The sequence below is a fragment of the Mchenga conophoros genome, linkage group LG19 (genome assembly GCF_057382185.1).
Source record: "Mchenga conophoros isolate Kocher_MC1m ecotype Shallow Benthic linkage group LG19, M_conophoros_male_GT1.1, whole genome shotgun sequence".
In the NCBI taxonomy this organism is placed as follows: domain Eukaryota; kingdom Metazoa; phylum Chordata; class Actinopteri; order Cichliformes; family Cichlidae; genus Mchenga; species Mchenga conophoros.
The window spans coordinates 8,545,450-8,573,400 of record NC_140544.1 but is presented as its reverse complement, the minus strand read 5'-3'; the positions used below and the strand labels follow the sequence as shown (position 1 = coordinate 8,573,400).

At 40.0% G+C, this 27,951-nt stretch overlaps 4 protein-coding genes and 1 long non-coding RNA gene across 5 annotated transcripts; 4 read left to right on the top strand and 1 right to left on the bottom strand.

The window, feature by feature from the left end:
- The first annotated feature begins 84 nt into the window (after positions 1-84).
- Positions 85-1,883, top strand: LOC146551648 (uncharacterized). Its single transcript, XR_014889891.1, has 4 exons — positions 85-239; positions 989-1,186; positions 1,262-1,423; positions 1,708-1,883. It is a non-coding gene; the product is annotated as an uncharacterized LOC146551648 (long non-coding RNA).
- Positions 1,884-7,359: 5,476 nt separating this feature from the next.
- On the bottom strand, positions 7,360-12,521 carry LOC146551646 (transcription factor 7-like 1-B). The gene is made up of 5 exons (XM_085256640.1): positions 12,411-12,521; positions 9,845-9,941; positions 9,519-9,675; positions 9,276-9,383; positions 7,360-9,138 (listed from the first exon to the last, which is right to left on the bottom strand). The coding sequence occupies exons 1-5, from the start codon at positions 12,433-12,435 to the stop codon at positions 9,004-9,006; spliced, it is 522 nt and encodes a 173-aa protein (XP_085112766.1). The 5' UTR covers positions 12,436-12,521; the 3' UTR covers positions 7,360-9,003.
- Positions 10,826-12,314, top strand: LOC146551647 (uncharacterized). The gene is made up of 4 exons (XM_085256639.1): positions 10,826-11,015; positions 11,424-11,666; positions 11,801-11,953; positions 12,075-12,314. The coding sequence occupies exons 1-4, from the start codon at positions 10,955-10,957 to the stop codon at positions 12,233-12,235; spliced, it is 618 nt and encodes a 205-aa protein (XP_085112765.1). The 5' UTR covers positions 10,826-10,954; the 3' UTR covers positions 12,236-12,314.
- On the top strand, positions 12,324-14,697 carry LOC146551645 (serine/threonine-protein kinase pim-3-like). The gene is made up of 4 exons (XM_085256673.1): positions 12,324-12,676; positions 13,691-13,871; positions 13,958-14,128; positions 14,218-14,697. Exons 1-4 carry the CDS (start codon positions 12,398-12,400, stop codon positions 14,307-14,309), a joined length of 723 nt encoding a protein of 240 aa, XP_085112799.1. The 5' UTR covers positions 12,324-12,397; the 3' UTR covers positions 14,310-14,697.
- A 3,838-nt stretch (positions 14,698-18,535) lies between these two features.
- Positions 18,536-27,843, top strand: LOC146551644 (uncharacterized). The gene is made up of 4 exons (XM_085256672.1): positions 18,536-18,632; positions 19,963-20,067; positions 26,103-26,699; positions 27,043-27,843. Exons 2-4 carry the CDS (start codon positions 20,050-20,052, stop codon positions 27,718-27,720), a joined length of 1,293 nt encoding a protein of 430 aa, XP_085112798.1. The 5' UTR covers positions 18,536-18,632; positions 19,963-20,049; the 3' UTR covers positions 27,721-27,843.
- Positions 27,844-27,951: the final 108 nt, after the last annotated feature.

The following is a 27,951-nucleotide window of genomic DNA, read 5'->3' as shown; positions in this document are numbered from 1 at the left end:
TTCTCCGGACCTCCCTGCATCCTCATTCTGGTTTGTCTTATTAGTTTACCCAGTTTAGGTTTCCGGTTTCATGTTTCGTCGCCACCGCTGTTTGTACTCACACCCCTGTAAATAAACACTCATCTGCACCAGAGCTGCCGCATTTTGGGTCCTATTTCATATTCCACACGGCTTGCCCCAGCAAACCGTGACAGGAGCAGTGGCAGCTGGACGTGTGGTGGCTGTTTTGCAGTCAGCAGGTAAGTTAATACTTAGATGTTTCATTAGGATTTTAACTTGTAACAAAGAAAAAGTTCATGAAAACATCATAATCTTAGATTAGATAATGACACTATGCTCTATCATTATAATAGTACATATAACAATGACATAATCAATGATCTAATTAATGATAACAATAACTGTGAATAATGATTCAATTCATTTTAATTTTATTTATACAGCACTAAATCACAACAACAGTTGCTGAGTAACTGAGTCCCAGGGCTGACATACTTGTTATACTTGCTATAGAAATAAAGCGATCACCAAAGCTTGAAGTGAAAACACAAAGTCGGACACACTCGAGTGTCGCACATGATACAAATTCTACTTGTAAGCACAAATTGTTTGGATTTTGTTTTATCAGTGCATTATTATGCACTGCTAACAAAGTGACATATTACCATCTGGTTATAAATTGATGGTCTGCCAAAAACTAATTTCCGACATTTAAACTGTTGTGAATGACACACTGGCGTTTAATCTGATGCAAATTTCTCATGAACGAAATCAAAAATTATTTATTTTATTTTATGCTATAAAGAACATTTCTTTCAGAAGCTACAGCCACAAAGACACTGGTTTCTTTATTTTATACATGTGACCACTTCATAAATCCTACTAACACCACGGCATTTACCAATATAAGCAAAGATAAGAAACACAAAAAGTAAAGAGAAATGACTCTCCAGTTTGTGTGGCTCTCTGTCGCCCTCTTTTTTTTCAGCTCTGAACATAAAGTTTTGTTTCCGAGGAAAGGAAACCTTTCTTGCTATAAAAATCAGCCCATTTCAGAGCAGACGCAGAGCAGAGTCATTTGAGTTGCTGTGCATGGATCGTCTTTGATTTAAAAAAATTATGGAATGTTAATGTGTGTTCTTATGTTGTGTTGTAGTGACAGCTGTGTGCAGTGCTGCAGGAGCAGGTAAGCACTTTATTCAATTTTAACTCATTTGAATCAAAGCCCGATCCATGTCTGATCCATGTCTTCTTCCTGCAGTAGGTGCCGTAGTCGCTGCTCCTGCTCTTCTGGGAGCTGCTGGTTTCACCTCAGCAGGAATAGCTGCAGGCTCCTACGCTGCAGGCATGATGTCGTCTGCTGCAGTTGCTAACGGAGGAGGAGTGGCAGCTGGAAGTGTGGTGGCTGCTTTGCAGTCAGCCGGTAAATAAATAATTAGACGTTTTATTCGGATTTTAACTTGCAACAACATGCAAAAAGACAATTTTCATGAAAATATCACAATTTTAGATTAGATAATGACACTATATTGTATCATTATGATAATAAATATAACAATGACATCATCAATTGTATCATTAATGATAACGATAACTGTGAATAATGACGATGATAATGATTCAGTACACTGTGATATCAGCAGGACTGAAGTTATATAGGCACAAAGTATAAGTATTTCTCAGCTTCTTTGTGTCATGGTGCTGCAGGTGCAGCTGGTCTGTCAGCTACTGCTGGTGCTGCTGTAGCTGGTGCTGGAGCAGCAGTGGGATGGCTGGCGAGTTTCATCAGCTGAAAATCATGAAGAACTCATATATTTGCTTTACCCATCTTTTTATGCCTAAAGACGAATAAAAATACTTAAGAAAAAAATCCTGATTGAAGTTGTCATAATTCATGCATGAAAGGCTTAAGTATTACATTAATAAAAAGATTTAAATTCCAGGTGATCTCAGCAATAATATTGTTTTTTAGCCGTTTGTAATACTACCTGTACTGTTAAACTTATATATAACAAGGACAACACAAGTTCTTACAGATGGACGACTGATGAGGCAGGTTTAAGAGTGCAGTCAGAAATGAACATAACTGCCATGTGTTATGTGTTTAGTTTATCTCTCTTTTAGTTTACAGTTAAAAGGAAGCCATTTTATCCAAAAAATCCAAATCATATTTAAAAACAGAAGGTTTCCCCAAAGTGCTGTACAGAAACAAAAGGGTAAAACACAAGATAAAACCACTGACACTCACATTGAAGCATAATAATATACATAATGAACATATCAACTCACACCAGTCTAGATGCTATCGACAAAAGGTGTTTTCAAAAGCGACTTAAAAACAGGAAACGAAGATGCCTGTCTAATATTTAAAGGCAGCATATTCCAAAGTTTGGGGGCCATAATCGAAAAGGCTCGTTCTCCTCTACGTTTTAGCCTAGATTTTGGGACAACCAACAGCTGCTGGTCAGCTTTTAACGTCACCTCACAGATTATCATCATCATGATTACAGCAACTGTTAGCGTGTTTATTTATTCACCTTGAGAACTCAAAGCCAAAACATTTCTTCTTTTGATAAATGTATTTGTTCAAGGTTCTTTATTTGTCACATGCATAGTTATACAAGTATATATATGTATATGTATGTATATGTGTTTATGTGTATATGTATGTATGTATATGTGTTTATGTGTATATGTATGTATATGTGTATATGTATGTATATGTGTATATATATATGTGTGTGTGTGTGTGTGTATATGTGTGTGTGTGTGTGTGTGTATATATGTGTGTGTGTGTGTATATATGTATGTGTGTGTGTGTGTATATATGTATGTGTGTGTGTATGTATGTGTGTGTGTGTGTGTGTGTGTGTGTGTGTGTGTGTGTATATATGTGTGTGTGTATATATGTGGTATTTACATTGGGTGAATATGCATTAGCAGCAGCAAGCAGGTGAATTCTGTACATTAATATGAATAGACATCTGACTATTTTACAGGATAGACAATATAAACATATTTAAAATTAAAGGAATTGAAATGTACATTGTGCCTTGGTTTAGTGTCTGGAAGAGTCCTGTCTCAGTCATTTATAGATGATGTGAGAGGGCGGGTGTGTGTGTTTAGGGCACGGATGGCTTGGGGATAGAAGCTCCTCTTGAGTCTCTCTGTCCTTGCCCGGAAGATGAGGAACCTTCTACCAGATTGCAGAAGTTGGAACAGTTTGTTGCCAGGATGGGACGGGTCCTTCAGTATCTGTAAGGCATTGAATGATTTATAAGGCATTTAATGATTAAAGATGAGCATGTACATGAGTCCTGTCAGGCTCATGTGCTGAACTGAACCAGAAACACACATGCAGAATCAACAATGACAATAAACTGAGAGAAACAGAGGGTTTAAATTAAACTGGGTAATGGTGATAAGAACAAGGTGATACACACAGCTGAACTAAATCTAAGTAATAACACAGGAAGTGGAACAAAAGATAACGCACACAGGTCGGAGCTAACATAATAAAACAGGAAACAGTGACAAAGTCCAAAACTGAAAAACACTGGGACAATGACCCAGGAACACTGACAGATCTCTTTTGTTCAGAAAACCACAGGCAGTTACCTGCAGCCAGTTTTCCCAAGAGAGAGTAACCTGGCTCAGCAGTATACAAAGTTTTATATGTGAATGTGTATACTGGTGTAACTGGTTAAAACTGATGGGGAGAAATTATAGTTTGCACTAAACTATCCCTTCATTGGTGCCCCAAACTAGTCCCAGCCTCTCAGCACTAACGATTTTTCCCTATTTTCTAGCCTTTACCAAATAACGTGTTGTCTTACTGACCATGAGAGCAACCCTGGCTGAGTTACAGGATACTGTTTTTGTCTCACGCAGTCCCGATGACCCACACACCACAGCATTTCAGTCAGGTTAAGCTCTGGACTTTAATTTGCATGTGTTTTTATTTTCACATTAAATTTGTAAAGACAACAGAAGCATGCAGTCATTGGACCAGATAAAACATCTTCATCGTGTACTGTAGCGAGTAAAAGCCACAGAGTAACCGCTAAGGGCCTCTATACTACTCGTGCAAACTTTCAGGCCCAAAGCTCTTACAGGAACGAGCCCAGAATAAACGGGACAAGAGGGTCAATATCAGTCAGATGCGTTAAAATTTATTATTTTAAAAGAAAACACAAAGGGTTTGCAAAAGGCCTAAAACATCAAAATGGAAAAGGTCACTAACGACCACAATATAGTCTTATTGGTGCAACCTGCCAGCAATGCAACTATCACTATATGCTAAAGCATATAGTTAGGGCTGGACCAGATGACCCTGAATCCTCCCTTAGTTATGCTGCAATAGACATAGGCTGCCGGGGGATTCCCATGATGCATTGAGTTTTTCCTTTCCAGTCACCTTTCTCACTCACTATGTAGTAATAAACCTCTCTGCATTGACCTCTGTCTCTCTTCCACAGCATGTCTTTATCCTGTCTTCCTTCTCTCACCCCAACCAGTCGCAGCAGATGGCCCCGCCCCTCCCTGAGCCTGGTTCTTTTTTTTTTTTTTTCTTTTTTTTTTGCCTGTCCCGTTTGGCTCTTTTGCCATCAGAATTATTATTATTGTTGGGCAAAGAACGATGCCCAACGGATTTACTTTACCAAATTGACCATCCCAGCCTTGCCATAATGGTCCATTTGATTCGCCTTTTATTGTTTATTTTATTTTCACTTGTTGAATACGGGACAGACTTGACTGGGGGAAAGAAGGGGAGAAAGAAAGAGGGAAAGAGAAACAGCTGAGAAGAGGGACGGGGGAGAAGGGCAAAAACCAAAAACCAACAGAATGGGCAGGAAAAAAAAAAAGAAAAAAAAAGAAAAAAGAAAAAAAATGCATATTTCAATCACCTGGATCACCTGTTGAGAAAGAAAAAAGAAAACAAGCAGAAGAGAACAAGAGTAATAGAATAAACAACATCACAATGATATATGGGAATATGACAGTAAATACTAAATATTAAACATTATTGTGCAGCACATAAGATCAACAGAACACAGTGTGCTTTGAGGTAGGAGCCAAAAAGGGTGTAGTTTGTGGGTGTGATCACCCGTGTGTACACCTGTGAGCATGGACGCGCTTGTTTTTTTTGTTTTTTCAATTTTTTCAATTTTTTTTTATTTCGCTGAGCCTGGTTCTGCCGGAGGTTTCTTCCTGTTAAAAGGGAGTTTTTCCTTCCCACTGTTGCCAAAGTGCTTGCTCATACACAGCAAAATCTCCAGTGTTAAATTAACACTAGAGAGTGTCTATATGGGTCCACACCTCTGAGTATTAAATACAACACTGTTGAGTGTTAAATTAACACTTTTGACAGTGTTATATGTTTAAAAGTAACCTAGTCAGTTTTGAAGATTAACAATGGCTAACACTGAGCAGTGCTGATTTTCTAACACTGGAAAATAACTCAAAATGTTAGAAATATTCCAGTGTTAGAAAATCAGCACTGCTCAGTGTTAGCCATTGTTAATCTTCAAAACTGACTAGGTTACTTTTAAACATATAACACTGTCAAAAGTGTTAATTTAAAACTGGAGATTTTGCTGTGTAGGGGCTCATATGATTGTTGGGTTTTTCTCTGTATCTATGAAGCGCCTTGAGGCGACTTATGTTGTGATTTGGCACTATATAAATAAAATTGAATTGAATTGAATCACCTGAGGGCTTGCTCTCCCTCGGCGGTCCCAGATGCTCGTTGCTTTAAAAGAAACAAATCCACCCCAAATAAATACGAGCCCAACAGAACACTTATCGCATGCACTAAGTGTTTTAGTTCAGGCAATAATTGGTGGCACTAAAATCACTTAATATAACTTATTCACTGCAAATCCACACGGAGCACCTCTAAAAGACCTAATTCCCCTAAGGTAAGAGGGGATAAGCTCAGGAATTGCACATTGCCCGACTAATATTGCACCAGCCCATTGGAAATCAAAACAAACCCAGCATAAAAAACAAATAGTTTTAAAAGGTGACCCTACTCTAAAACCAACTTGGGAGAAAAACACAACGAAAAAGAGAAGGAGGAAAAAACAGTGACAAATTCACATGTGCAGCCTGTCCTGCAGGAGGCAATACAATATACAGGGAGTGCAGAATTATTAGGTGTCAATGGAAAATTGTATTTAGTAGTCAGTATAATCTTTTAGTGATATAAGTTTGCATATGGTAGAATACTGCATGTAGTTATTTGTATTAGGAAATATTCAACCATGTATACTTAGAGGCATATAATCAATTGTGTGTGATCTCTAGCAGGCTGCAGGCTTGGTGTGCACCCCAGGAATGCACCCCCACATCCTGGGAGCATGGGAGAGGTCGTACCTTGTTTTATTGTTTTACGGTAGGATTAACGTAGCTATGTCTGTTTTAGTTTAAGTGCTTCTTTACATATAGATGAACTGCTGGACAACCCAACAATCATATGACCCCCTATGAGCAAGCACTTGGGCGACAGTGGGAAGGAAAAACTCCCTTTTAACAGGAAGAAACCTCCAGCAGAACCAGGCTCAGGGAGGGGCGGGGCCATCTGCTGCGACCGGTTGGGGTAAGAGTAGGAAAACAGGATAAAAGACATGCTGTGGAAGAGAGACAGAGGTTAATAACAGATATGATTCAATGCAGAGAGGTCTATTAACTCATACTGAGTGAGAAAGGTGACTGGAAAGGAAAAACTCAATGCATCATGGGAATCCCCGGCAGCCTACGTCTATTGCAGCATAACTAAGGGAGGATTCAAGGTCACCTGGTCCAGCCCTAACTATATGCTTTAGCAAAGAGGAAAGTTTTAAGCCTAATCTTGAAAGTAGAGATAGTGTCTGTCTCCCGAATCCAAACTGGAAGCTGGTTCCACAGAAGAGGGGCTGTAGTCGCAAATTTTGAAGCCATCCTGATAATCTTCTTCCACCAACGATGTGGAGATCCAACCCTTTTAGAGCAAATTAAAATCAAGACACTCAAAAAGATGCTCTGTAAAAGAGTAGAAAAAATAGATACAGACATGTGCTGCATGAAAGACGTTAGGGAAGGTTAGTTAGCTGGAGAGCGAGTTATGCAGGAGAACTCTCAGCAGCATTAACTGCCCTGTTACTGCACCACCTTAATAAACCATGGTGAAGCAAAATGTCTTGTGCTTAAGACTCTACATGAAAGTTAAAATATATATGTTCAGTGCACATAGATATATAGTGTATAGTTATACATATCACACAAAAATCCACCACATTCCCCCTTGTGGTACCTGGAGGTACCACCTAAAAAGACCCAATGACTAAAGAAGAACAAAAATCGTGAAAACGAATGCGTGCGCTGTTTTTTTGCTAACATACTTTAAAGCAAGCTCTAAATAGAATATAAGAATTTGTATAAAGATCCCACACAGTTGTTGCTCTATTGAATAAACCCCAGAAACCTCATAGTCATCAACATAACATTCTTCCAACGCTTCATTTCTCTTAGTCAATTAATTTAAGACTAATTGATTCCTCTTCATTTGCAAATCATACTACACAGTATCCTTATCAGAATACTCAAGAAACTTAAAACTAGCCTAATTACAGTAAAATGAAAGTGAGGCATGAAACACATCAGCAGAGACACATAATACATACACGGATTACACAACACCATATGTGACATTAAAAATAATACAATAAAACAATTAATTCCCAATTTTGGATTTCATCTTGGTCAGGTTCAACTTCTTTTTCTGAACAACTTCTCAGTGTGGGCTTTGAAATGTTCTTTGACCATCACTTCATCTTCTTCATCTGACATAAACCCACCAAGAGCATTCTCTTTGTGGGCCGGTACTGCTCACCCGAGTAAACACGAGCTGACATTGACATGAATTAAACATAAAACATTATATACAGTATAAGATTTTGTAAGGTAAACCTAGTTCATACAAATGAAGTAAAGAAAAGTTATTAAAACAAAACGTGCCTTGCTGTTTATTCTTTCAGTGTCCCACAGTAGCACATTTCCTGCTAGGAAAATGTCAGAAGTCACATCATTTCTGTAAATTGGGAAGTAACTGTAATACATCAAGTCACCTCTGTCTCTTGTTACCAGGACTTTTTAAAATGAATGGTACAACATGGAAAGAGGCCCTACACAAGAGTTTAGCTTTGAGCTCAATATGCGATGATCCTTTCAGCCATGACATCTCTGACATGGGAAACCAGGGAATTTGATTAGAAAATGGTGAAGGATTTTCTTTTCAGTTAGAAACTGGATTTGTGTAACATGGTGGTGAAAAGCCCCCAAAGAAACCAGCATATGATCAGTCGCTATATTGCATTTAATACAAACGTCCTTCGTGTATCCTTTGAATACAGAACAGATCATTTCTGATATCTATGAGTAAACCCAACGAGCACGTGTCCCAAAAGACCCCACAGTGTTTTTATCTGGCTTTTCCCTGACAGTTAGTGGACACTGACAGATGTGTGCTGAATATGAAAGGAAACAAAAGAACTAAAGAAGGTTTGCAGGGTTAAAAACAAGAACTACATGAAGGTTGTTTCATCCTGCTGTAACTTATGACAGAAGCATCTTTTGTTTGTTTTTTCATTTATTTACACAAAGACAGATGTTGAAATAACAGGAGTAACAGTTTAATTCAATTGAAATCGGTCCAATCGTCTATAATGAAATTATTGTTTTTCATTAGTTGGCAAAAGATGGGGGTTGTTGACGGCAATTCAGTGAATGCAACAGGGGAGGACGCCAGTTTGGATGGAGGGGAATCAGCAGGACAGATGAGATTTTGTTTAGGAGTCGAGTAGTTGTGTGAATGAGGAGAGGAGAGCACATTAGACTGCTGAGAGACGGGGAGGTAGTCAAGCACTGACCACATGTCTTCTTGGATTTCAGCAAAACAGATGGGCTCATCTCGGTCTTGAAATAATTCAACTCGGGGCTGAACTGATGCAGTTTGAGAGGCATCTACAGGAGAGGCAGGGGTGGGTGAGGGCTGCTGAGACTGCGCAGTGATGGGGAGGGGGTCGAGCTCTTCCAGCACTGACAGCAGTTCTTCCTCACTGTCTGCGACAAAGGCTTCCTCTGTCTGGAACTGAAGGGCTGCAACAGGGGAGTCCAATGAGGAAAACAAACACAGAGTTTTCATTAGCTGATACAAACTCTGTGCAGTGACTGTTTCATCATTCAGTGCAGTGATGCACACATGTGTGAACTGCATGTTGGCACTTTGGACATACATAGTTTTCTTTGGTCGACCAGGCTGGATGCTCTTTGGCATGATTCTGTCTTTCTGTTTCAGCCTGCTTGAAATATCTGGCTTTCTGGTCGTTTGAAAGCGACTTCCACTGTGGACAGAAGATCATAAGAACACACTGTGAGCACTGCTACTACACATAACTACAGGACAGCTGGGACACATGCAAAAACATGAGCAGACAACATTAACAGATGCATAAATGTATGCAGAGTTACACACTTACTCTCTGTCCCACCACTGCATTTACGGCTGCACTTCCAGGGATGTTGAGTTCAGCAATGACCTTTGGCCTCTGCTCTTTGAGATAGAGCATGAAGGCATTTGGCGGCTTCTTGACGTATGGCCCATCTTCATCCTGCTGGGCTGGGCACTTTCTTTTTCTTCAGGAATAAAACACAGAGTAAGAGCACATGTTAGCACTGTGTACAACTGTGAGGGAAGCAGTTCAAAAACACGAGACAAGCTGTAAAACTGAATGAAATCAGGCACCATTAATGGATCATTACAATAATTCCTGCAGACATCTGCAAACAAATGACAGATACTTGCAGATCAGTGAACCAAAGCAGCCGAGCAAACTTAGTTTGGAGTGGAGGTGTTAGGTGGAGGAGCAGGAGTGACATAATCATACATCTGTACACCGTTCCTACACAGATGAAGGGAGACAGATATGAGATAACAGGAAGAAGTTATGAATATAGAGATGTTCAGCAGCTGTGTTCACTCCAGTGTTTGTGTGTTTTACGTACAGTACTCCAACAGGACGCAGGTTCTGGAGCACACAAAACACACAACAGGTGACGAGACAAGCTGCAATACTATCATCTATCCACTAGGTGGAAGAATTGATCAGTAGAAAGAGGAGATGTGCTCAAAACGACATTCATACATAGATTTATTCTTCTTAGTTAGTCTTAAGAATTAGGATTCACTGACAGTGAAGAAGTTTCAGACGTGCACTCGCGTTTCCCCTTTTGCCTTTTCCTGCTCCAGCCAAGTCCTCCGCCTGCTCGACATCTCTCCTATTACCTTTTATTACGCTTGCACTCATGCCTTTGCCTTTCACCACTTCAAAACTGCGCCTTCTTCAATATTACCTTCATATGCTCTCTTTGCTTTTCGCCTTCCTCACTACACTAAGTACCATTTTTTAACGCTGTGTACTCACTCTTGCTAAGTACATGTGAACAGATCTTGAAGAAAAAAAACAAAACAAAACATACTTTTCTTTTCTCTTCTGATACTATTGAATGATCCTAACAGAAAAAAACAGAGTTAACACTGACTTAATAAAAAAGTGTTATATTTTATCTCAGATAAACTAGTCAGTGTTTACTAGTGTTTGCTCAACTAGAAGTCTTCATAGTAGCATCCACACATCAAGTCTTTAAACAAATAATGAAAGGATAATGAAAGAAAGTTTAATGTGAAATTACTGAATTATATGAAATGCCAGAGTGTTTTTCTTTAAACTACTTGCCTTTTAGTGATGTCACTAAAAGGCAAGGTTCTAATGTTGTGTTGCCATAGACTCCGGAGTTTACTTTTAAAGCTCACTTACAGAACTGACTTATACAGCTTAGTTAGAAAAGTCAAGCATCCAGACATTTGAAGGACTATTCACTCATTAAGGTGACATTTTCTATTTTAAAAATTAAGATGAAAAAGGAAACAAGAAAAGTTACGACTGAGGCAGATAAGAAAGATCCAGGAGATCAAAGTAAGTAAAAAATAAAATCCCCTAAATAACAGAATGTACATTTCTAACAATGTTGAGGCTCTGTGTATAAAACGATTCATTTTTAGAGGATTTAAATCCTGGTTTTGATTGAAACTAACCTGAGTGCAACATGTCTAATCAAAGAAAGGTTACTGGGGCACTTTGTCTTTTGGTAAAATAATGTGACAAGTTTATTCTTGGACTGAGCAGTGAAAACAGAGCAACAAGTGTCATCAGTATCTAGACTTAGTAGACCTAGTATGGACTCGTGATGGTGTGTTTTTTATCAAAAGGATAAACTTGTTATTATATTGTAAGCAATACTAATTTAAAATTCAATGACATCAAAATCCTTCTAGTCCTGATGTCGAGCGCTCTTTTTCACTAATGTGTTGTTGTTGTTTATAGATTGTAAGAGCAGGATGGCTAAAAGAAAGGCCAGTCCTGAAAAAACGACCCCCATAAAAAGAAGGAGGGTCACTGAGCAGGCTGGTCCTTCCACCAGCTCAGATGCTCATGTGGTCGGGGGAGTCAAGCGAAAGGTCCAACAAGATGAAGCGGGGACAACCAATACAGCAAAAAAGCGTAAACTTCTTGAGCATGTGAGCGGTGACAAGGGGCAGGCATCTTCCTGGTTGGACACTGGTAAAGGTAGGCTAATTAGTTGAGTGAGGGGTAGATTAAGTGTACATCTGGTTGCTAGTTTGAAGATATTAGTGTTTGGGAGATATTTGTGTCTATTATCTAATAAGCTGACGTGCTTTTGGTGTTTTCCACATCTGCAGACTGCAGCATAGAGATTTCAGAGAGCTGCAGTAAAAACAAAAAGGCTGGCAAAAGGAAAGCTGCGGGAGACACCAGGGACCCACCTAAGAAAAAGAACGTGGACCAGGACAAACCCAAAACCGTTGCCAAAAAGTCAGTGGCTGAACAGAAACGTAAGTAACAAGCAGCTTAGCTTTTATATTCAGGTGAAGAGCAAAATGAACATTTAGGGTACAGCAGAGAGTAATTTGTGTGACAGCTGTAGTAAAACCCAATTTGTGTTTGTCTGTTTAGGAGACTTCCAAGCGAGATACGTGGAGGAGCACCGGCTTGGAGAAGGAGGATGCGGAGCAGTGCTTGCTGGCTACCGCATAAAGGATCATTTACCAGTAAGTGTTCAGATGGTGGTAGTAAGACAGGCAGTAATGCAGATAAGGGATAATATCGTAAGCTGAGATGTATGCTGTTTTACACCTTTAATGATGTCATACTGAGGAAATGCTCATCAATGCCCTGTGTCTTTTAGGTGGCCATCAAACACATCCCAAAGGGGAAAGTGTACTGCAAAGTGAAGGTAAATGTGCAAGACTTGAATTGTTTTTACATTAGTGGATTGCATGCAGCGTTCACCTGTGGAACGTCTGTGCCTCATCATCCACTTTGTTGAAATATTTCAGGATGATAACGGGAAGAATGTGTCAGTGGAAGTTGCCATCATGCTGAAGCTTGCAGCTGAAGCAGATGGATCAGTGGAAACATCAGCCCCAGTGTCTCTGTTGGAGTGGTTTGACTTTGGCAGAGAGCTGATCCTGGTGATGGAGAGACCTGTCCCCGCTGTGGACCTGGATAAATACATAGAAGAAAATGGAGGATTTTTGCCAGAGGACAAGGCCAAGGCAAGTTGACTTGCCTTAGAAGAGTCTTAGACTGTACATCATTCAATCAAAGCACAGAGTATTAGAGAAACATTAACCCATTGATTGATTATTGTCTTTTTCATCGTTTCCAGGTAGGGCTGGGCTATATCATACCATTCACGGTAATACCGGTGTAATTTTGGGCAACGATAGGAAAATGAAATATCGCGCTAGAATAGGTAAAACGCGCATGCGCAGTGCCTATGTTTACATACGCAGATGGCGGTGACGCAGAAAGAGAAGAGCAAAAGTGGATCGTTGAATGAAACGGATGAACCAGAACTGGTTTGTAAAAATGCTGCAACTTTAGTGGTGTGGAACTGGTTTAGCTTTCGTCCGTCAGATACACAACAAAGCACGATTTTTGGTAGCGCATGCTAGCGGGCCGTCGTTATTACCGTGTTGTTTGGAAAATACGGCACACTTAAAATCAATCCTTTGATTTTTCTGAAACTCGACAGTGCCCCTTATAATCCCGTGTGCCTTATGTATGAATTCTGGTTGTGTTTACTGACCTCAAAACGATTTTATGTACACGGCGACTTTGCTAAGCTACAAAGCCGCACCGCTCGATGGATTGTCGGAGCATTACGGCTATCGTAGGCAGGCGCCTCGCGGAGTGATACGTACTGCACCTCAACGTGATATTACCGTATTGTGTGTGTATAACCTCTTTTTAAGCTTTGTGGATATTTTACATGGTTATGCTGAGGATATGTCGGCCAATTTCCACTGGAAATGCCTTTTGGTTAAACTGTCAGCGAGGAATTTGCATTTGCACTGTTACATTTTTATATAACTTTAATGCACATAAAAAACAGCTGCTTGTTTAAGTGAAAATACATTGATGGGGTTTTTTGCACTAATAAAGTTGTGGAGTTGTAAAGTATTTTGTCCAGTGTCAATTATATCGTCAGTTATATCGTTATCGCAACTTTTCAAATGTATATCGTGATAAATATTTTTGGTCATATCGCCCTGCTCTATTTCCAGGTCATTCTGAAGCAGCTGGTTGATGCTGCGAAGCACCTGGAGGATAAACACATCTTTCACCGGGACATCAAGAGTGAGAACATTCTAATTGAGACCGGCTCAGATGTACCGCGTGTTCGTATCATCGACTTTGGACTGAGCTGCTTTGTTAAGGAGCAGTCGCAGTACCGCGTCTTCTATGGTAACATATTCTGCTCTTGCTCTTCACAGATGTCACAATTTTCGCCTTTTGTTTTAGAAGAAATTGCAATTGTGTCTGTTTATTAGGTACAGAAATTTACTCCCCTCCCGAGTGGTACGGGCGCAGTTGCTACAGGTGTGGACCCACCACGGTATGGCAAATGGGAGTGGTTCTGTACGAAGCGCTTCATGCGGGAGACTTTAACACCACGAGCTTCCTCAAAAAGCGCCTGAAATTCAAAAGACATCTGTCCAAAAGTAAGAAAACGTCACACTTCAAGACTGACTGATGGCTTGGACCACTGGAACTATCATCTTCATGTTTTTTCTCTTTCCTTTCTTTCCAGACTGCCGGGATTTCTTGGACGCGTGTTTAACCAAAGTCCCGGAGACGCGGCCGACGCTGGAGGAGCTACAGCATCACACTTGGCTGAGATAAGCCTATCACACACACACACACAATTCAGACGTTATCATTTATGTGTGATGTATGAATTACCTTTCTTTTTTTCAGGAAATAATTTTTTTTAATTGGCCCACTTTAAATTTCAGTGTTTTGGAATTCCTGTAACCCCCCCCAGCCATCCCAGGAAAGGGGATCTCTCTTTGAATGGGCTTTCCCGAGGTTTCTTCCCGTCAGTCTGGCCCTCCCAGGGGAGTTTTTCCTCGTCTTCATAGAGAGCTTGGGCTGGCTCAGGAGCTCCATCAAAACTGTCTTTATTTAATTACTCTAATGTAATCATATACTTTAAAGTAATCAAATAAAAGACAGTAAAAATCTGAAGACTTGAAGTAAACTTCCATTAAAATAAAACTTGTTTAATTCATCTTTGCTGAGGATACTGTGTTATTACTATTTCAAGGATTATGTCAGAACACCGGATACTGGTACCCATCCCTACCCATCACTAGGGAACAGAACAAACCAGACATCAATTACAACAAAAATGACACTGACCCAGCCAGCATAACTTGTCTGCCTTAAGAAATGTTTAGCAATATTACAAATTGGGTGATATGCCTTAAAGTAGCTTCTCATGTGTTCAGCATTGTCAAAGGCTACATTTTAATTAAAACCACAATCTAGTAATGTTCTGTCTTTAACCTTCCTAATTTGTTTTTTGTCCTAACCTAACACTAAATTGCCAGTGAAAACAAAAGTTACATAAATAAAGAAGAGTAAAGAAAATTATGGTCTTTTTTATTGTAACAGTTTACCAGTGTACAGTTTGGTTTGTGACATATCTATCTAATAGACTCCAATTTGTGCATGTAAATGGAGAGTCCTCTTCACACACTGAGGTTAATTATGGAGTTCCACAGGGTTCAGTGCTAGGACCAATTCTGTTTACATTATACATGTTTCCCCTAGGCAGCATCATTAGAAGACATAGCATAAATTTTCACTGCTATGCAGATGACACCCAGCTCTATCTGTCCATGAAGCCAGATAACACACACCAATGAGTTACACTGCAGGAATGTCTTAAAGACTTAAAGACCTGGATGGCCGCTAACTTTCTGCTTCTTAATTCAGATCAAACTGAGGTTATTGTACTCGGCCCTGAAAAGTTTAGAAATATGGTATCTAAGCAGATTCTTACTCTGGATGGCATTACCTTGGCCTCCAGTAACGCTGTGAGGAACCTTGGAGTCATTTTTGACCAGGACATGTCCTTCAACGCACATATTAAACAAATATGTAAGACTGCGTGTTAAAAGGGAGTTTTTCCTTCCCACTGTCGCCAAAGTGCTTGCTCATAGGGGGTCATATGATTGTTGGGTTTTTCTCTGTATCTATGAAGCGCCTTGAGGCGACTTTTGTTGTGATTTGGCGCTATATAAATAAAATTGAATTGAATTATCTGAGGAAGAAGCAGAGTTGGTTTGTTTCCAGCTGAAATCATCCAGGCTCAGGAATTTGAATCGATCCACATCATTTCTGCTTGAACTAGAGAACATGAGTGTCGACTTACATTTGGTCTGTGAGACACATGTCATAGTGACAGTATTTGGGTTAATATGGCATTACTCACCCTGGTCGCATTTCTTCAATATCAGGCACCAAGTTCAGGAACTCGTTCTTTGCAGCCCGCGCAAGGTAGGAGGTCTCCAGAGTGGGAACCATCAGGAAGTTTTCACAGTCTGAGCAGGAGGGACTGGAGGCACGTGAGCTGTTCTCAGGGGTCCTTTAACACAAATCACACCAAGTTAGAATCAAATGGATAACCTGTCAATAACCGTTTGCAGATCGAGGTCAATGTTCCTAAAAATAGGTTTACTTCTGGCCCATGGAGCCACAGCGGGAGTCCGAGAGAGGGGCAGGTAGAGGAAGGGGTGAGGGTGGCACTGCTGAAGCTCGTCACGGATGGATCACGTCCGATCGGTGAGATGAGAGAAAGCTGAAGTGAAACAACAGCAGGATGAGGTAGACGTCAATATAGGAACTCCCTGATGTGACACAGAAAGGCTATTTTTTAATTTCTTTGTATTATTTCTCACCTTGCAGTCACTGATGCTGTTCACCAGCTGCTTGTATTCAGTATTGAAGGTGTGTGTCAGAAGGCGCAGGCACTACAACACAACAGGAACAAGACCGAGCAGAGAAGGAAGAAGGCAGCAACAAGAACGCCCACTAAGCCCACGTTTTTCTCACCTTGGTGGCCAGCTCCTTCTCACGCTTTCAAAGGTGGTGCTGGAGATCTGCGAGGAGATGGAGGTGGATGTGGACAGAGTGCTGGAGCTCAGGCTGGGGGACAGAGACTCACTCAGGGACTTGGTGGTGGGAGCTGTTCCCACGGGAGCCGCCACTCCCAGAAGGTGACGGGTCTTTTCCACCTGGAAGAAAGATGGGGGCTAATGTGAGGTAGGGAGAAGAGGGGACGTTAGTCATGTAAAGGCCATAGGTGAGGGTAGGGACGTAGATCGACCGGTAAATTGAGAGCTTCGCTTTTACACTCAGCTCCCTCTTCACCACGACGGACCGGTGCAGCGTCCGCATTACTGCAGCTGCAGCCCCAATCCGTCTGTCGATCTCCGGCTCCCTTCTCCCATCACTCGCGAACAAGACCCCGAGATACTTGAACTCCTCCACTTGGGGCAGGAACTCATCCCCGACTCATCCTATATTTCCGTTTTTATATTTCTAATGTTTGCCTTGTTTTCTTCACTGTCTGGTCTGCCTCTGTCTTGCCTGTATGGATGCATTTACACCGAAATGTCCCCAACAAAGGATGTTTTAATTCACCACTATTCCAGTGAAACACGAGTCTCCCATCTTCCTGCTACCAGTCTGGAGTTTTTGTTCACCAAAGCACACACCAACTTCATACTGACGGACAGATCACTGCCCTTTTGCCGCCTTGTCTGACCGTGTTTTGTGGCTGTGGTTCACTTCACCTCACTCTTCCCCATTCTTGTCATTAAATCAGGCTGTTCTGCAACCATGGCAGCCATTCACTCTATGGCTTTATTCATGGTGTATTTTACCCCTTCACCAAAGGCCGTTCTCGTTTCCAACATTATATTTGCAGTGTTCGTCTATCTATCAATATCTGCGGAGTATTTTTTTTTAACGAGTATCCTATTTTCTAAAGCACAGCATGTAAAGGGTAGCTCGGTTAGCAGGATGCTAGCATGTAGCGCTTAGTGAGACACGCCTCAGACGAGTTGAGCAAAGACCCCGTCTGTGTACTTTATACGTGAGCAACGGATTTAAATAAAATTAAGGTTTCAAAAGACAAACTTGAAGATAAAAAAAAATATATATATACACTCACCGGAGAGCCGCCAGGGTTTGCCGCTGCCATCTTGGCGCTCCTAAATTCAAAACTGCCTCTGCAGTCAGGCAGGGGAGGCGTGGAAATTGTCTTTGAGTTAGTCAAACGTTTTCCTTAGTTCGAGTAGATGATAAAAAAAAAAATAATAATAAATGGGATTTTAAGTAGGACTAGGCGTTCTGTAATGATCTCTATTTAGGAGAAAAACTTAATCACTCACCTTTAAACAGCTCTCTTTTAGGAGACACACTGCTGGCTAACGGTGTCATGTGATCAAACAGCGTAATTTAATTGGCTGAGAGCCACTCGACTCGATCTGGTGCTGATTGCTCTGGCTTGGGTCATTAAAGTTCATCACTTTTGCAGTTGAATTTTTGCAGGTGAATTTTTTTCAGGTGAATTTTTGCAGGTGAATTTTTTTCAGGTGAATTTTTGCAGGTGAATATTTTTGCAGGGAAATTTGGAGGATAAAAATTCAGTGTCATAAATTCAATGTCTAAAAATACTTGAATTCTGATGATACTATATTTCTTCCATATGACAGAGCCTTGAAAGAGTGACAGAGACACTTTTTATGAACTCATCTGTAATGTGTCACCTTTTCTGTAGAATGAAGAAGTGCTTCCCTTCTTTTAAAGTAAATACAGGCTTACAAAGATCCTCTAAACAAAAAATCCTCGCCTGCAGAGAGCAAAATCTCTTAAATAAATGGGGGTAAGCGTAAGCTGAAGCCATCTGATGTTTATGTTCATGAATATAACACACTGAAACATTTTGTCTTTGTTTTTATTGTTTATTAAAATACTTTTAAATGTCTAGTTTTAGTTTAAGAACCATCTAGTCCAGCAGGTGGCGGTAATGCACCTTAAAGCTCTAACCGCCAAAGAAAAACCCCAAAGAAGAAGAAGAAGCCGCGAAGTTCCCGCTTCATTGCGTTTGTGTTTTAGTTTATTTTTCTTCCTCATCTAAAGTGAAGCACTAAGGTAACTTTGATCTGAGTTCAGTCAATCTTGAATTTAGCTCCTGAGTGAAGTTTTCTGTTGCTCTCCTCGGTCTCTGTTGTCAGTTATTTGTGAACCAGTTGAAAGAAAAAGCCTCTACATCAAGTCAAGCTGCTATAAACTAATTTACAAGAAAATATTAACAAATGCTAATGAAACACAGAGAAGAAAACAGTGTTATTATTAGAAGAAAGCTTTTAAATTAGCTAAGTGTAATCAGAGTTTCTATTATTTTATTAGTCTGTTACTAAGCGCTAGTTAGCATCTCTGTCACTGTGTGGCACCTGCATAGTTTTTGAATGCAGCGTGCTATCCAAGCTAGCTAGCTAGCTAGCTAGCTAGCTAACGCCAGCCATCATCAATATAAGGTCACTTCCAGCGCCAAAAAATCCAAATATGTTGGCGGTAAAAGTGCTATAATGAAATCAATTTAAAAGAAAGGTAAAAAATAAATGTATTCCAGACTAAAACACAGCTGCCTTTGTCTTATCAGCAAAGTTGTGTCAGCCCACAGGGCATGTGATTGTAAAAACTGGCCTCACTCTGAGAGGCCTGTTGTTAGAATCATTTCAAAGATAATTTGATAAATTCTGATCAGTATTCAGTAAATGAGCCTGATTAACTGTTAGCAAAATAATAATGATAGGCCAGAGATACCAGAGATTCATTTTTAAAACAAATACAGCCTCGAACCCCAAGAGGGGATCTGTGTTTTAAAAGTACTGCAGAGTTTTTAAAATAGAATAGAATAGTCTTTTATTGTCTTTGTACATATTCAACTAAATTGTGGGTGCTCCACACCAACCGTGCATGGAAAACAATATAAACAGTAAGACAATAAGAATAAATTAGAGGACAGGTTGCAGAATGCTTGAAAGTAGTGCAATGGACTTGATATAAGTAGAGAATCGGAGTGTGACTGAGTGATGAGGGTTACTCAGATCATGGCTCAGATTTCTACACCCACTCAGATAGGATAATCTTCCACGGCACACCTGATCAGTTCTCACGGCACACGTATATATGCCGCGGCACAGTGGTTGGGAAACACTGTACTCGTTTATGCAGGTCCATCGATTGTTCTGTTTTTGTTCTTTGCCAGGGCTTTTTTTAAAGAGGAATTGCTCTCCTGGTACTGGTGTGCCATACTGCTGAATTTGGTATCGGTGCTCAAACCTTTTGTGTATGTTTTAAACAAGTTGCTCACCCAGGGAAGCTAAAATTTGTTGTTTGTGCTCTCAGATGAACATATGAGACACTTTGACTCTTCAGTGCAGTGTGGAGCCTAACAAAGTTCTGTTTTGTGTCCCAGCTGATCAGCAGGAGGAGAAGAGTCTGACGGAGCAGCAGGGGAACATTTACGCTACTTGGACTCAGCTCAGCCACTGCAGAGAAAACAATGAGTTCGACAAAGAAGGTGACAGATACGAGTGTTAAGAAATACTCCATTAACCCTTTAAGGCCTATTGGAGCAGGAATGCTCCGTTTTGCGTAACAATTTTAAAATCCCGGTAGAACTGCACTTAAGCTAACACAATTATTTTATTTAGGAATAGTTGTACTTACATCTTATGCCATCAGCTTGCCCTAGGTCACGTTTCCTTCCACATATGTATTTGCAGAAATTGCATAAAAAGCACTTGCAGCAAAAAAACATAATATACCAGAAACACGCTTTGCTGTTCATAGCACTTCCTATGTTGGAATAGATGCCAGCGCGAACTATCACATGTCCAATTTTACCTGCCAAAACCTGCCTTCAGCGACACCTATACTGGTGTTTTTAAAAGTCATGTTTGACTTTATTCTTTTCTGTATTGTTTCTGGGATGCTTAGAACTCAAACTGCACTGTTGGTAATAGTTTATTTTGATGCACATGCTGTTTGTTTGCAAATTTGCATTATAATATTTATTTTTGTTTTTCCTCAAAAATGCTCAAAAACAAATTTCCTGTGGTTGGAAACAATGTGCAACTTTTTTAAATTTACAGTTTTGAGGGATACAATTTTCTAACTACAAATATGTGTAAAAAACAAAACAAAAACAATTTAAATTTTTTTGTATTTTATTGCAGTTTTTTTGCACTTTATGTAGTTACTATGGACTTAATGCATAGATATTATTAACATTTGGGATATAATGGTCATATTGATGTATAGCAACTTGAAATGCTCCCCAAAATGGCATTAAGGCAGGGCTCTAGACTAACTTTTTGCCGGTACGCCTAACTTTAAAAAGTTAGGTGTACCAGCACAAAAGTTAGGCGCACACAAATTTTATAATAATTTATATAATATAATGTGTTTTTCTGGATACACTGTGCTTTTTCAGCATTCAAAGATTGATGACACCGTGTCAGAGCACTGGCTATGAATTTCAGAAGGATCAGGCCTTAACTTAACAGAAAAGTTAGCAATAGTTCTTTTCCTATTACAGCTACATCCACTTCTGTCGTGCCTAGGCTGCTCACTAGGGCTGGGTATCATCACTGATTTCTATAATCCATTCGATTCCGGTTTTCAAAGTCCCGATTCGATTCAACTTAGCCTCAGACAGTCAGAAATATTATAATTCTGATCATTTATCAGTACTGACTTCTTCAGAATTGTGAACATCACAGCAGATGCCTTTGTGTGAAAGTAACTGAGAATAAAACACAGAAAAACATGAAGGAGATTTTCCTTGTCTGGCTTTTTATAGCAGATAACCTTCAAAATATTCTACAATGTTCTGCATATAAAGTTTAAATTTCTTCAGTATTGAACAACAGAAAAAATAGGCTTTCTTGTCCGAGGTCATTTAAGTGAAAAAAAGAATAGAAAAAGACAGCAGCCACAGCGCCGTAAACAACGGTAGACTGGTGGGTAATAAGCGAATGAATAATACAGAAAACAGAGATTGGAGACGGGAAACTGTTCTTGAAGTACAGAGAGAGCTAGCTGTGCATGAAGTGTGATTTTAATAGTCGTGGAAGCAAAACAGCAAAATTCATGACGACATTGATCAAATGTGAAGCGCAGTTTGCTGCTTCTTTTGCTGCTGGCTCAGTGAATTTTGGTTGGAGAGACAAAACCTGCAGCTCAGAATCAGCGCAAAAAGACGTAATCACAGCGCGGACCGGACGCATCAGAATCGCTAAGCTGAGAAAGCCGAGAAAGACAAAGCTGATTCTGATGCGTTGGCTCTGTGTTTACGTCTTTGTGTGGAGTCCGTGTACCTGCTCTCATTTGCTGTTTGGTTGTTGTTGAAATGGTTTTGTGAGCTTTAATCTGAGAATCTGGCGTTTCTGGCAAAACACAGTTATATTTAAAAGTCGATTCAGGATTTAATGAATTGATATCGCTTTATTCAAGCTACTCACCTCCCACTTCCACCTGCACTTTCAACTGGACCACGGCCAATCAGAGAGGTCCCGCCCCTTACTATCTCTGATTGGTTTAGTCCACGATAGGGGCATAATGTGTGTCTGTTGTTGACCACAGGGAAGGTTGCAGATTTTTTATTTTTTTGCTACCCGAACATTTGGTCGCACAGGTGCAAGCAAATATATTTTTTAGTCGCACCACTTGAAAAATTTGGTCGCATTTGCGACCAAATTGGTCGCACTCTAGAGCCCTGCATTAAGGGCATGTAAAAATTAGAGATGGACCGATCCGATATCACGTATCGTATCGGTTCGATACTGACGTAAATTACTGGATCTGATATCGGAGAGAAATAAAAAATGTAATCCGATCCATTAAATTTCAAAAAAGCACCTCACAAAACTTGCGACATGGCGTAACTCGGCTCATAACCGTAGCACGTCGGAGCAGTGTGCTCACGTGATAGAGCGGCTGTGTGTATTTGTAGCCTCGCTACCAATCCGGCATTTCATCTCCGAGGAAGTTATCCCAGAGAGAAGTAAAGCAAGTGTGTAAGTTCGTCTCTGAATGTTTGTAAAGCATTCCTGCGATGGAACATATATGGAGCGACTGCCTCTTCTCTCCCCCTCCCTCTCCTGCTGCTACTTCAGTCATGAAATCATGATCAGCTGATCGGCTTTTCTGTCGCGAGTCCGTCTCTCTTGTTTGTTTATTGCCCACTTCGCGCCAGAAAGAGGAAACCAGCAGCTGAACAACAGCAGCACGTTTAACCTTGATAAGCTGTTGTTAGAATTTATTTAATATTACTTTCTACACCAGGATCCTTTTCTAGCTGACGGCTGGTAACTGTGCAGGGGCGGATCTAGCAAAGTTTAGCCAGGGTGGCCGATAGGGCATTAACAGGGAAAAGGGGGCACAAAGACATCCTTTTCTTTCTTATTCTCATTTAAAATGTCTAGATTTTAATAAATAATTATCTGAATCTTACACCCAAAGTTTTAATCTGATGTAAAATGTATAGAAGTCCATGACTGTATATAGTAACTAAGCCTAATATACCCTAGTAAGCTTTACTACTTTTTCCTTTGGGAAGGTACCATCTGTGCAGTCTGCAATTCTGTTGAAGAAAGATGTTGAATCTATTTAATTATTCTTGAAAAATAATTGATTTCTGTGAATCTTTTTTCACACTGCATCAAATTAAAGTTGATTATGTTGATTAAGCATCATGAAGTGGAGGGTGGGTGATTCCCTATCTATTTTTTTTTTTTGCTGGGAGTTTTAGAGCCCTATTATTTAGGTTACTTACTCCTTAAAATACCAGAATAGGGAGGATGGAGTAGGATTAAGTGTATTAGATTGATCACTATTACTGAACTATGAAATATTTGGGTGCTGTGTATTTTTTGCATACAGGTATAACAGAATAGCTTTAGTGTTTTGTTTTTTAACTTGAGTATGAACTTATACAAAAACAGCAAGATATTTAAAAAAAACAGTTCTGTTGATTAAAAAATACACTATATCGGATTCATATCGGTATCGGCAGATATCCAAATTCATGGTATCGGACATAAAAAAGTGGTATCGTGCCATCTCTAGTAAAAATATAAACATAAGCTCTTGGTTCTATGGTAGGTCTTAAAGGGGTAAAAGATGAAGTACTGATATATATTTTATGCAAAACTAACTGAACCTTGTGCTATATTAATGTAATGTAATATTCATGTAATAATACAATGCCTACATTGTAGAGGGTGACTTTGCCTCTAAAGAGGAAAATGGGCAGGGAAGAGGTTAAAGTGGGATTCAGCAGGATTCAACCCTAAAATCAGCTGTAGTGGCTCAGTGTGGGGAAAAGAGTCACAGCTCACAATCATTTCTGTTGAGAGCTCCAGTCGATGTTCTTAATGTACAGGCTGTGATCAGCTGACCTGCTGCTCTCTGTGGATGTACACAACTGAATTCAACCAGATGTCTGCAGATGTTTCATGAGTTGTCCTGGCTGATTTCCATCCTCTACACCAGGGGTGTCAAACTCAACTGCACAGGGAGCAAAACTCAAGGCACACTTTAGGTCGCGGGCCAAACAAGATAAACATTTATTGAACACACTAAAACCATGTTTTTTAAACAGAAATATGAATAAAAACAGACAGGAATTTTATTCCAGAATAAATAAACTTAAAAAATCAACTTTAACTTTAAATGTTTTGATCTTCATAAAAATATATCCTGTCAAAATTATGCAAGTTAGAAATATGAACATGCTGCAAAAACCCCAGAAAAAATAAATGAAAACATACACAAGGTTGGAGCTGCATGTAGACGGAGCTGGGGCATTGCTGCAGGAATGGAACTAATAAACTGTGCAGGCCATTCAGTGTCGTACTTTGCCTTGAGTGTACCATTACACTGCAGCTCCATCTGAATCTGCACAGGTGCAGTTTCCACGTAAAGAAGAAGCTTGAAATTCTCTTTTTGTGCTTCACAGTCACCAAAGCGCCGCGAACTCAGTGCGCTCAGTTTATCAGCAAAGTGCGCCGACTTGGTTCAACATTACTTGGCAACAGGGAAAGTGAGACAGGTTGCACTGGTGCATTTGTGACAGCTTCACTTGAAATGCCTTCACTGCATCATACATGCCATGTCCATTGTTAAATCTCCCAATTCTTTTGATCTTTGGGCTGAAGGAAGGACAATACTCGGTGTATAAATGCTCAATCAACAATCTTTTATTCCATACAATTCAACACTTTTGAGCATAAACCATCCGGAGGGGAGATGAGCGCGGGAGGGTGTCCGCCTGATCTCGAAGCGTCTGAGTGTTTCTCACATTCTTATAGCTTCAGCCCCCCTCCACCTAGTCATAAAACCTAAACATTCACATTCTTTCTCTCTTACGGCGCCTAAGTGACGGCCTTGGCTCCCTGTTTTATCTCCTCCTGATGAGATGGGGCAGAAAACCTCTCCGGTATGCTCTGTTCTCTTCTAATCAGACAAATAAGGCCATGACTCTCTGAAAACAGTATTTCTTATACCTCAGCAGTATAATGCATCATAAAACAATATCACTCATTCACAATAAATCAGCAGTCTAATGTAATACAAATCAGTTTAATAACTGTAATAGTTGTCACCTTCTTCAAAGTCAGGAGAATAATGCAAACTAAAACTACGTAATAATTTCACTATCTTTAATTAGGGGTATAACGTGGCATAAGATAATATAATAATCTCACACCATGAACTGACAGATTTCCTTGCTGAGCTCAAAAACTCTATTGAGAACTTTTCCCCAACTCAGCCAACGGAACTCTGTATGATAAGGATGTCGCCAAACTCTGAATCATAGAAGGATGAAATTGACGGTGATTTAAACCTTTAAACTCAGATAAGATTTACGGTTTGTGTTACAGTGATCGTTACATGCTCCATTTATAGGACTTTACCACACAGCCTGGTGTATGATGCAGGATTGGATTTCATGTGTTACTGTTTAGGCTCAAATCAATTTGATCTTTGATGCCCGCAGTGATGAAATAACTCCCCTCAAATGACTTAAACCAAAAGTAACAAGCCTGTGTTGAAAATGTAAGGAGTAGAAAATACAGATTTTTTTTTTTTTAATGTAGCGAGTAAAAGTAAAAAAAACGTCAGGTTACAGTCAGACTCTGACATCATCCTTCACTGAACCAAGCTAGTAACTGTTACATTTGATTTATTATTATCGAATAAATTATACAATTATAGAAATATATAATAGGAAACAAACAGGAAATATAAAAAAGTACAGACCTGGTAAACATTTATTACTATGAGTGTGTTAGCATTAATATTTGTGCACAGGCAGGAGGGATGGGCATGATTTTAGAGTGTTTGAACAATGATTAATTATCTTTAACAGCAGGTTGGATGTAATGTGTTACTACTACCAGTAGGTGGGGATAAGAGACCTTTAAGGTGTTTGGTGCCACACTCCACCTTCAGGTTTAAAACTAGTGTTAATGGAGGGAGTTTGAAGCTTCAGTTTGTTTAATGACTGCATTTCACTCACTGCCTCTGTTTGTATCTCTGTCACTGCAGGACCAACGTGGACCGAGAAGTCAGCGCTCTCAGGAGGCCGACAAACCTCACAGAAGAAAGAGAGAGAAAAAATACACCTGTGACGAGTGTGGGAAGGATTTTACCTGGAAGTTTAAACTAAAACAACATCAGCTCATCCACACTGGAGAGAGACCGTTCAGCTGTGACTTGTGTGGAAAGTCGTTTTCCTGGAAGAATTCCCTGAAAACACACCAAGTCGTCCACAGTGGAGTTAAAGCTTACAGCTGTGATCAGTGTGGCAGAGCTTTTACTCACAGTAGCCACTTACAGAGACATCTAGTTACCCACTCTGGAATTAAGGCATACAGCTGTGACATCTGTGGAAAAACGTTCAGCCAGCTAGGGTACCGAAATATACACGTACGCATTCACACCGGAGAAGATGTGTACTGGTGTGATCAGTGTGGCAAATACTTTACAACAGACACACAGTTACAACGCCACATGTTTACCCACACTGAGGAGAGACCTTATCAATGTGACCTGTGTGAGAAGACTTTTAAAACTCCACAGCACCTGAGACGACACCAACAGATCCACACCAGAAAGAGACTCTACAAGTGCAGTTACTGTGAGGTTTGTATTTTTATTTTATTCTTGTAAGTTCAGTCTGACTGTTTGGAACAAGTCTGCTCATTAAATTGTGTTAGCATGTTAGCACTTCTACTGCACCGAAGAGTAGCTCTGAGCCATTATTCAGGTTTTCATTTCATTTAAGTGTAAGTCAGATGTTACTGTAATATTAAATAAGTATTGCTGTAGTATTATGGTGGTAGTATTGTAGTTATTGTAGCCCAGTAAACTAAGTGTGTTAATCGAAACAGTAAAATGTAACTGGACGTCTGCTCTTTATTTCAGGCGACTTTCAGGATAAAAGTGTTGAAGGACTGACTTACACTGTCTTTGTGTCTTTGTTTAGAAGCAGAGCGACACAGATGGATCCACTTCTCAACCCTGTCATCGCTGTGGTGGTGGGAAAGACTTTCGTTGTGACATCTGTGGAAAAACTTTCAGTCAGCAAGCCGGCCTAAAAATACATCAACGTAAACACACTGGAGACAAACTGAAATACTGCAAAGAATGTGGGAGAAGCTTCCCCACATCAGCTGAGTTAAAACAACATGAACTCTTTCACAGTGGGGTCAAAAAGCACCTCTGTGATCAGTGTGGGTCATCCTTCACCACTGCAAGTCAGCTTAAAACACACAAACGAGTCCACACAGGAGCAAAACCATACAAGTGCAGACACTGTGACAAAAGCTTCTCACAGTCAGGTAGTCGTAGCAACCATGAACGTACACACATGGAAGGAAACTACAGCTGTGAGCAGTGTGACAAGAGCTTCAGTAATCTCAGTTCATACTCTGCACACAAACGATCCCACGTTACTAATAAACTGTTTCACTGTTACCACTGTGCCAAAACATTCACTTCATCATCTGCTCTGTGCAAACATCAGCGCGATCACGCAGGGCTGAAATCGTTCCCATCACAGGATCAGAGTGACTCTGAAGAGAGAGAAACATCCTCTGGTTTCAGAGTCCAACTTAAAACCCTGGAGATCAGGCTCCACAGAGCTCAGGTCGGCTCTCCTTAAGTTTAAGTTAAAGTTCAAATGAGGCTATGAATCAAACTGTTCATGTAGTTCCATTTTAATCTTTATAAATTGTTCTTCTGTTTGTGTTCAGTCGTTACCTTTTTTTTCAGTGGTTGGATTAAAAATCAGTTTTCTGTTGTTCAAGTTTTTATTGAATGTATTTTGTTAAATAAAGTTAAAATATTGTTAAATAAAGAATTGTTTGAACGACAAAGATTTTGAGCCATGATG

Coding starts and splice junctions, on each gene's coding strand:
- LOC146551647 (XM_085256639.1), top strand. CDS start 10,955: ATGAAAAAGGAAACAAGAAAAGTTACGACTGAGGCAGATAAGAAAGAT. Junction 11,016..11,423: donor GAAAGATCCAGGAGATCAAA/GTAAGTAAAAAA, acceptor TGTTGTTTATAG/ATTGTAAGAGCAGGATGGCT. Junction 11,667..11,800: donor CTGGTTGGACACTGGTAAAG/GTAGGCTAATTA, acceptor CCACATCTGCAG/ACTGCAGCATAGAGATTTCA.
- LOC146551645 (XM_085256673.1), top strand. CDS start 12,398: ATGCAGCGTTCACCTGTGGAACGTCTGTGCCTCATCATCCACTTTGTT. Junction 13,872..13,957: donor GCAGTACCGCGTCTTCTATG/GTAACATATTCT, acceptor TCTGTTTATTAG/GTACAGAAATTTACTCCCCT. Junction 14,129..14,217: donor CAAAAGACATCTGTCCAAAA/GTAAGAAAACGT, acceptor CTTTCTTTCCAG/ACTGCCGGGATTTCTTGGAC.
- LOC146551646 (XM_085256640.1), bottom strand. CDS start 12,435: ATGATGAGGCACAGACGTTCCACAG. Junction 9,942..12,410: donor GAGGCACAGACGTTCCACAG/GTGAACGCTGCA, acceptor TCATCTGTGTAG/GAACGGTGTACAGATGTATG. Junction 9,676..9,844: donor CTGCTTTGGTTCACTGATCT/GCAAGTATCTGT, acceptor TTATTCCTGAAG/AAAAAGAAAGTGCCCAGCCC.
- LOC146551644 (XM_085256672.1), top strand. Junction 26,700..27,042: donor ACAAGTGCAGTTACTGTGAG/GTTTGTATTTTT, acceptor GTCTTTGTTTAG/AAGCAGAGCGACACAGATGG.